The sequence below is a fragment of the Mastomys coucha genome, unplaced genomic scaffold (assembly GCF_008632895.1).
Source record: "Mastomys coucha isolate ucsf_1 unplaced genomic scaffold, UCSF_Mcou_1 pScaffold22, whole genome shotgun sequence".
NCBI classification, from domain to species: Eukaryota; Metazoa; Chordata; class Mammalia; order Rodentia; family Muridae; genus Mastomys; species Mastomys coucha.
This window is the reverse complement of record NW_022196905.1, coordinates 221,612,314-221,622,281: the sequence shown is the minus strand read 5'-3', so window position 1 is coordinate 221,622,281 and position 9,968 is coordinate 221,612,314. Positions and strand designations below refer to the sequence as shown.

At 43.5% G+C, this 9,968-nt stretch overlaps 1 protein-coding gene across 3 annotated transcripts in view; it reads right to left on the bottom strand.

Moving 5' to 3' along the window:
- Tbc1d9 (TBC1 domain family member 9) overlaps positions 1-9,968 on the bottom strand; it is a 121,829-nt gene that overhangs the window by 66,787 nt on the left and 45,074 nt on the right. For all 3 annotated transcript variants that reach the window (XR_004110089.1, XM_031340507.1, XM_031340504.1), the window contains exon 2: positions 6,023-6,133. Coding sequence is in view for 2 of the 3 variants with exons in the window: in XM_031340507.1 (XP_031196367.1) it covers positions 6,023-6,133 (111 nt within the window). In the remaining variant the exon portion in view is untranslated. The remainder of the gene's footprint in view (positions 1-6,022; positions 6,134-9,968) is intronic.

Here is a 9,968-nt window from a genome sequence, read left to right as displayed (position 1 = left end):
AGAAAAAGAAAAAAGAAAAACAAGCAAACTAACAGCAACAGAGCAAAAAACAAAGCCCACTAACCCTTCTAAACTAGTGTGGGTTTTCAGATGTGGAACAGGCTGACTAGATCTCTGACATGCTTCAGTCTTCAAATATACAACATTTAGAGTTTCTCAAATAAAAGGAAACAAACAAAGACATCTCTCATGTTTTTTTCCAAAATGCAACCATACACAAAAATTTAAAGCTAACCCAGCAAATGAAGGCAAGAGAAACACCCAGTGCCCTGCACACTTCGGTGCCAGTGGCCTGCCTGCCATCACTGTGCCCTCCTCTCTCCAGTCTCTATTAAGAGATGCTGTGATGTAGAGTGAGCTGGCTTCAAACTCAGTACATCAGTACACACTCAAGGGGGATCTCAAGTGACACATTTATACCTCAGCACCTGGAAAAGGACAAACTCGTATTTGGAGGACAAGGCAAAAGACACACACACACACACACACACACGCACACACACACAGAGGACAAGGCAAAAGACACACACACACACACACACATTGACTTGAAATGTTCGGAAGTTTACCTTCTCAAAGCCCACACCTAATCAGAGCTATCACCACAAACAATTTAAACAAATGTTAAAGACAGCATTCTGCTACTCACACTCACCAATGCCAGTCTAAAGCAGAGTTGGTCCCGGAAGCAAGACCATAATAATCCTTTACAGATGAGGAAGCAGGGCCTCTCACATCGCTATGTACCGGATCCTGACTTTCTGGCTCTTAAACCCATGTTCATATTTGCAGCTCACTGTCATTCTCCAGGATCGTAAAGTCAAAGGTCATAGGGGCAAAGGTCAGACTCTCCAGGATAAGGACCCGGCTACTAAAAGCCATTATTACATGATATCTCCTATGACGGACTAGAACGCAGATGGGGTGCTGGGTGATGTAAGCCTCTTCATGCTTCAGGTTCCTCTGTGCTACATAGGTAATGACACTTGTTATATTAGCTTGTGCTAGAGACTCAATATGACAGACAGCATATGGCACATCTTTAGGATGGACCCAGAGCACAGAAAGCCCTGAGGAGTTACTTTGCTAGGACTACCACAAACAGCAGCAAAGTGCCAAACTTTGCCTTGAAACGGGACTTAGAAAATGTTTCTACCTTCTGGCCTGAGCACACAAAGAATCCAGCTGCTGGACCTCTGACCAGTCACATGTACTCTGCTGGTCTCTGTTGCTCTTGGCACCTCAACGTCTGTGCCCAGATCACCACATGAAAGCATGGCTGTGAAACTCCTTGAGCACAGACCATAGGCTGCTTTCATAACTGCTTCTAATTCCTTATGGATTAGAAGCAGTTATGAAACATTATACATATATATATACATATATATATATGTATAAGTTATAAGCACAACTTATACTTATATAACATTATAACTTATATATTATATGTTATATTATATAACTTATAACATAAACATAAGTTATAACATATTATATATTATATATTATATTATATATTATGTTATATTATATAACTTATAACATAAGTATAAGTTATAACATATATCATATATAATATTATATATTATATGTTATGTTATATAACTTATAAGTTATAACATGCTTGTCACACTGTGATCACTTGGAAACAAGAGAGCTCCAGGGAACCTGCCTGGCTTTGGCAGTAAAGATGAGTGCTGGTGTCCTTTACTAAGTGCCAAAACCACCTAATGGTGGGAATGGACGTTCTTATCTTTCTGGAAGACAATTAGGCTGCAGGTGTTAGACATTCTTTCTTAAGCACCCCGTCTCTGAGTGCGTGTGTGGTGGGGAGTGGGGGGCACTTGTCACGAGTGCCAAGCATATATTAGGAGGTTAGAGTTGTGTTTTTTCCTTCCACTGTATGGGTCCCAGCAATCTAACAGAAAATGCCTTTACCCAGTGAGCCATCTCGGTGAGCCAATGTGGGTAGTCTTTGACCCCCAGTTCCTAGTTCTATAAATTTATCCTAAGGTGATGTAAAGGAGCGTCCAGAGACTTAGCCAAGGCAACTATTCACTGATAGCAGGGTGTTCAGAATACAGCTGCAAAGCAAACAACCTTAGATGTCTTAAGGAGAGTGTGATGGTACCCAACAAATCAGTACCTATTAACATTAATGTTGCAAAACGTTTCATTTATATAGAAATTGTTTTCAATGCTGTACTTTTACTTTCATTTGCTTTAAAATACTTATGTGCACACATTATATATTTTATATAATAGTATACACACATATAAATGCATATAGTAAATACAGAAAGCAAGGTTAAAAATGCTTAAGCAATGACAATTTACATTGTGTTCTAGCTTTCACACTCATGCCTACGTATGTATGCACACTGTCACACACACGCACCTGTACACACATGAAAATTCATATACAGGCACACACGTAAGAAAAGTCTTTGAACTACACAGACTGAAACAATGGTTCTAAAAATGCCTTTAAACTTCCACATTGTCTATCGCATGTGGAAGGAAAATTAATAAGCTGACATTTTTTGGTCTACTGCAGGCAATAACTAGGAGCAGAACCATTAGCAATGCTTGATTACTCTCTGGGTCTTACAGCTACTGGCTAAAAGAATGTATAATCACGGTGCCCCTGACATGGTGCCAGACCGAGCACAGGGACGCGACAATGAGCAGTGAGATCCATCTACATAAGGAGCCATAACTGGGAATATGAACACTGCCCCTCCCTGCCCTTCCCTGTCCCTCCCCAAAGATGATGGTTGACAAAGTGATGGCTGGTGGACCTGTCAGTTCTGAAACCAAATGGTCAAAAAGACCCCGATGAGATTCTGGGTTGGCAAAACAAAGTTAGAGTGAATCAATGGGCAACCAACCCAAGACCCTGTTCAGGACTGAGAATAGGAAGTGTGTCCATCAAACAGTGCCGTTGACGATGCTCCGGGTAAGGTAATTACCATGTTAGCAATAAAGTTACACTTACCCAGAGGTCCAGAAAATTCCTGTCTAGTTTTCTGTCTCAAATCTAAGGCAACCATCTATACCCATGATTTATAGTTCAGAGTCCTTCTGATCTATAGACAGTGGAATCAAGACACGGAATGTAGACATGGATGATTGATGCTCTCCTAATTCAGTTCACTCTCAAAGATAACTCACAATGCCACGTAGGATAAGGCTTTATGATCTTATGGCTTTACAAGGAAGTGAACCTGTCTTAGTTAGAGTTTTATTGCTGTGATCAGATACCATGACCACAGTAACTCTTATAAAGATTTAACTGGGGCTGGCTTACAGCTTCAGAGGTTCAGTCCATTATCATCATGGTGAGAAGCATGGCAATGTGCAGGCAGACATGGTGCTGAGGTCTGCAGCTTCATCCATAGGCAGCAGGGGACTGTGTGCCACACTAGGCATAGCTTGAACATATGAGACCTCAAAGCCCTCCCCACAGTGACACACTTCCTCCAACAAGGCCATACTAACTCAATAAGGGCATACCTCCTAATGGTGCCAATCCCTATAGGCCAAGCGTTCAAATACATGAGTCTAGTGGGGAGCATTCCTATTGAAACCACCATAGAAGCCAATTTTCTCTTGAAGTTTCTTGTACGATAATTCATAAAATACACATAAGCTTAAGAACCCTGACATATTTCCCTACCAATTACCAACTTTGCACTTTAACATTAAGATTATAAGCAGAAATGACAGCACACTGAGGAAATTCTTGTGGGGGAGGAGCATCTGTTTTTAAAATTAGTAATTCAAATTTCAAATACAAGTTGGAATGAATCGAAAAATCATTAAGAAAGAATAATTAGGTGGGTGGAAAGGACTTCCTTGGAGTGTTCTGTAAGGAAATTCTGGGCTATCTCTATGGCCAATCAATATACATAAAAGATGAAGCCATCCTGGGTGTAGTACAATGAGAGCATGCAGTTGCGACAGGCACTACTTACTAGACAAGTGGAGGTACATTTCGGGGGAGGGGTATAAATTATGCCACTGCAATTACAGCCTACTGCTTCTTAGCCTTGGCTCAGCAGATAATTAGGGAACAACTCAACTTTATAGATCTAGGTTCCACCCCATGTGGGGTGTTCATGGAAGAGCTGCTCTGTGGTATGGCCATGCCCCAAAGCCAACAGCATGAAGAGCACTGATGCCAAGCAATCAACAGGAAGGGGGACTTCTGTAGCCCGGAAGAAAGTCTGAGGCACAAGGCAGCTCTCACTTCACTGAAACCTGACATGGGGGACCAGATGCCCTGAAGGCTGCAAAGAGATCCAAGAGGCCCAAGGACTCCTGCCTCTGCAGGATCCCTAAAGCATCCAGGAGGTAGTGAGTGAGGAGGCAGCCAGAGAGTCACATCCTCATAAAATCAAGGGCTACAATGGTTCTCCTCCATCTTTAAAGCCCTTGCTGGGTTTTTAGTTTAGAGAGAGTGTGTGTGTGTGTGTGTGTGTGTGTGTGTGTGTGTGTGTGTGCGTGCGTGCGTGTGAATGATTATGAGCATAGTCATGTAGATGGAGGTGTATATGTATACACAGATGCATGTACAGGTATGTGTGCACACCTGTGAAAGCCAGAGGACAACCTCAGGTACTGTGCCTCAGGGGCTGCCCAACAGGGTCACTCACTGGTCTTCAGCAGCCAAGGAGGAGTGAACCCCAGAGATCCACCTGCCTCTATATCTCCAGTACTAGCTTTGTAAGTATGTACATCACACTAGCTTTTATATGTGGATTCTGGGGAATCAATTTCCAGTCCTAATAAGCATTTTTACCTATTGATCTATCTCATCAGCCATCTTTGTCTTTTGACTCCACACTCCATGCCCCATCGTCAGCTTTAATATTATTCTAGACTATTTTCCAACTTTTCCAACCAACTACCAACACAGCCAACAAAACACTTCCCCCAGCTTCCTATTGAAGTACTGGTAGATATGAAGGCTAGGCTCACTCCCCAAGAGTGCAGTAGATAAAGAAATAATTAGTACTATAGGGGAGCAATCCCCCAATACACCATGAACCTATATCTGTCAAGACCATCCCAAGCAAGGTATCCTGGGAAACCTGCCCACAGCCAGGACAAACCTAAGAGGTTATGATAGATAATGTAGTTTACTGGTGTGATTCTGGAATAGAAAAAAATAACATTGGGAAGAGCTAAGAAACTCTGAACAAGTTATGGCCTTCTATATTATATTAATCTGTTGTATATTATTACTGACTGGAGTGGGTTGTTAATAATAGTAGGAATGAAGGTTGGCAGGAGCATGGAGTAGAAGGTCTTTGAACTACCTGTTCAATTTCCCTATAAATGCAAAACCTATTAAAAGGTGGCAAAATAAAATAATAAAACAAAACAGCAAACTGGCACTCTTATTCTTTTTAACTTGCCTAAGTAAACAGTGAATGTAAGTGCGTTAGCCCTACTGTGAGATTCAGCGCTAGCTTGGTACTGTCAGCACAGGACACCGCAGAGGCGATCTGAAGAGATAATAATCTTACTTATACGAGCTACTGTGCTGATGCATCAGGGGTCACTGAGGAAGCACATCTACACCTCCCCAAAGCTCCTCTTCTACCCCAGCTTCTCTTGCAGTTAGTGAGGTCCATCCGAGTGATTCTAGCCAGAGTGTGAGCATACATGTTGTGTGCTACACGCTACTTGTGGCTGTTGAAGGAAGTGAACTCAGCCGATGCACCTTTCACGCCTCCCTGGTAAACTGACCTTCAAATTGTATGTTCCTTCTTCTCTAGCTGGAGATTCTATGACCCGCAAAGAGACTTCAGAGTGAGAAATTTCACCATATTAAGCCATCAACACTTTGGTGCTAAAGTGCCCAAGGTTCATTACCCCAAACTAACAAAAGATTACGTTTAACAAGGATATTCCTTCCAAAGCTCTTGCTACTTGGAAAGTTTTTTGTTTGTTTGTTTGTTTTTTGTTTGGTTTTGTTTTGCAAGCACGTGCATCACGGAATACTGGGACTTACCACAGGCAATAGTCCAGTAGACTAGAGAATCTGGAGTCTGATAAAGGATTCGGTATGGCGCGACGCGGGCGCTGGAGTCCAGTACTACATCGAGGGTACCCACGAGGAGGCCTGAGGATAGAGAAGTGGGGAACAGGTCAGGCTTTCCTTGGCATAACCCCAAATCACCAGACAGTGTGAGCACGGCCCTCCAGCTGGACCTCCTACAGCCATACCTCTCACCATGACGCCCTGGCACCTTCGCCTTTGTCAGCGCACCTTGGCACCTAAGCTTTCATCGTATAGGACAGCGGCTCTACATTACTTATTTCGGCGATCTCCAAGAGGAACTGAAGCTGAAAAACGGAAGGCGTCCCAAGTACATAAGCTAAGGTCCTAGCATGGTCCCTGGCTTTCTGTGGGTGCCTATTAATGACAGGAAAAGCCATAACCTCACATGCTGGAGTCTCTGCTCTAGCCATCTTTATGTCTGCTACATGCTTCGCTCCCCTTGGGAGTAGTAACTGGACAAAGCTGCAGGAAACAAGCATGAGTATTGGATTTGGTTTACCCAGGTACTCCACCTGCATTTTAATCTGCCAAACTTTTCTTTTGCCCTGAAAATTTTAGTACAACTCAGCTCTGACGTCTAGCTTTCTATTGTGTACAAGACAAAGTAAAGAGTCTGTGGGGCACCTGCAACGGAGGAGGAAGAAGGAAGAGGGAGGACGTGAAGCTGCTTCCATGTGAGGCAGGGTCACACACAGCGGCACCCTCACTATAGTCAGAGGTCAAGGAGCTGGCTCAGAACTCTGAAACAACACGTCAGTAAGGCCGAGGGTCTCTAAAGGACCGTGAGGCCTTTGTGCCATTCCTGCCTTTTGTTCCCTGCGAGGCACGCAGTTTCCTCTGTGATGTGCGCTTACACATCAGGGTAGGTTTGATCGGCAATGGGGTCAATACACTTTTTATTTTATAAGGTAAATGATAGTGACTCACGTTGACTCAAGCAATTCCCATTTAAATGTCTCTAATTAGCCCAGAGATACACAGGACTGCACATACAGAAGGGTTCAGGTTCAGAAGGGGCAATTAAGGACTGATGCAGAACAGTTAGGTAACCTTAGGACCTGATACTTTTTACTTAATTTTCATTTTTCGGTTGTGTGTGGAAAGAGGTATTGAGATGAGGGCTCCAGATGTAGCCCCAGCTGGCCTCAAACTCAAACTGGGACTGGTTTTGCTCTGGAAGGGACCCCCTTGCCTCTGTCTCTCATGTTGTGTACTTTTGGCTGTATACGAGGCAATATTTTCAAACTGGTCTCTCAGTTGTAGAAAGGCAGGGGTTGGGAGGCAATACCAAATCACTAGCTAGTTTCTGAAGACTGGGGGAGCAGGACCTAAAGCAAGGCTGGCTGTCTACTTTTATGAAAGTTTACTCGGAATGGCATTGGGCCACATAACAGTGGTTAATGCTGTGAGGAGGAGACTGAGGTCCAGCTATGGTTGCTTCATCAGCAAACCTCCTGAAAGCAGGCAAGCTTGGGGCAGTTCACAGGAAACCTGCCACGAAATTCTATTGATGCAGAGCTTGTGTGTTCTGCAGAAAACACCACCGCTGGGCTCTCTTGACACTTTCAAACTGTGTCTTGGGCTTTGTTTCGGACCACGCCAAGCAGCACCTTGACACACACAATACCCCACAGACCACCTCTTCTTGGTTTTGGTAGCTTGAGTGCTAGAAAGCTTGGTGCCAGGTCTAAATGGGTGGTTCTAGCCTCTTTGGAGGAGGTGGGCAAGCTCCATATTGGTCTGATTTCCTCAGCTGTACAGTGACCACTGCACCACATATCTTCCTGAACTAGAATCATTATTCAAGAAGCCTATGTGAGGTAGACCACAGGGGAGGCCTATGCCCATCCTCGGTCACTGTCCAAGGGCAAAGCATCCATTTAGACTCCATGTAGATGACACTGACCATCAACTGACCTGAACATATCAGGGGGAAAAACATTTTTTTTCTAACGTGGAAATTGTTTCTCTCCAAATGCAATAAAATATGTTAAAACTCTTTAAAAATAAAATTTATGAATCCTGCAGAGTTTGGGCTGGCTTTCCACGCAACACCACCCACACACAAATGCATTTTTTTATGAGGCATTTGTTTGATTTACTGTGACTCAATTTTTCTGAAAATCTCTGGTTGTTTTTAGCATCCACAGGTGGGAAAGTATAGCAAGGTATATCAACAAGAGAGGCAGAAAGCAAGGCTGGCTGAGAAAAGTGGTTTTCCTCCTGTGCTAGTCAGAAATTACATACGTGACGGTCAGGAGACATGTTAGCCAGGAATCCAGCTATATCTATAATAACTGCACGTTGACTACATTGACTTCTTCTTCAGTCCAAAGAAGTGATATTGCCCTGCCTCCCGCAGCTCTTACATGCCTGTTTTCAGACATGTGGACTTCATTCAAGGTTAGAGAGCTAGAGGCAAGGATCTGCTACTGTCTAATGAGCATCACTATATATAGACGCCTTCCCGTGGTAGAGCAGTGCATGCTGGCAGCCCTGGGCCTGAAGTGCTTCACTCCCTACCTCCAAGATCCTGCCTCCAGGACTCAGCTTCTCCATCTTTGGTGGGTTACTAACTAAAACCCCAATATCAGAAGGTTAATTACAGTACCAGGTACTGTAAGAGATACAGAAAATGGAACTGCTTAATGCGGAGCCCCAGCTAAGGCTGACTGGAATTGCCAGCTCATCTCCGAGTCTACCTTCACCCCAGCACCACCAACTTCCACTAAGAACTAGATAAAAACTAATAAATACTTTTTTTTTTTTTTTTTTGAGACAGGGTTTCTCTGTGTAGCCCTGGCTGTCCTGGAACTCACTCTGTAGACCAGGCTGGCCTCAAACTCAGAGATCCACCTGCCTCTGCCTCCCAAGTGCTGGGATTAAAGGTGTGCGCCACCACTGCCTGGCATAAATACTTAACATATAAAAACACACAAATACTTATCACAGGGTCCATGCTAAAATATTTTATATTAGCAGCATAATATTGGGATATCACATTAAATTAGAAATTTAAGACAGCTTTTTTTTTGCATGAAAATTCAGAGATATAAAAAAGCAGTAGATATTCACACAGAGAACACTGCAAACTGAGCCATGCTGTCGGCCACCCCAGTTAACACATTTGTGTGTTCACCAAAATCTTAGGCCTTCTCATACTTTTGTCAGTGACCAGATAGTTTTTTAGTATTCATCTCATTTTTCTTATGTGTATGTGTCTGTGTGTGCATGAAGGTGCAGGTGTCCACAGGCCAGAAGAAAGCGTCAGATCTCCTGGTGATTATGAGGCATTTGACATGGGTGATGGGAACTGACCTCTGACCCTCTGAAAAGTGGTGTGATCTTAACCACTGAGCCATCTCTCCAGCTCCACCTGACCACGATTTTATCCCATTTGTATTCTACCTGTCCTCAACTCTCATGCTACCTCTTTCTAACTTGACTCTCTCTGTCTCTGTCTGTCTCTGTCTCTCTGTCTTTCTCTCCCCTCCCCCTCTCTCCCTTCTCCCATCACATCTGTCCCCATAGTGCTGATGGCATTTATTTGAAAATCTTTGTACACCTTGCCTCGCACATCTCTGGCCCTTCTCACTGGGAGTTTCTTGACTGTTGGTTCTAATAGATTCTGCAAGGCCTACAGATTCGGCACTTTGATTGGAAGCCAGAAAGCCCTGAGCATGTATTTGAAAGAGAAATAAGCTAGGTATTTTTTAAAGTCTAAGTAAGTTATTCTAATGCTGTCTAAGCTTGATTGATACAAGTCAAGACTCCTGTATCCACCCTCTGTTCATTTACAGTATTGGAAGATGGGTAATCTGGTCTAGGGAAAAAAAGCAAAAGAGGTGGGGGAGGGGAGGAAGAGAGGAATGGAGGAAAAGGAGAAGGGGGAGAA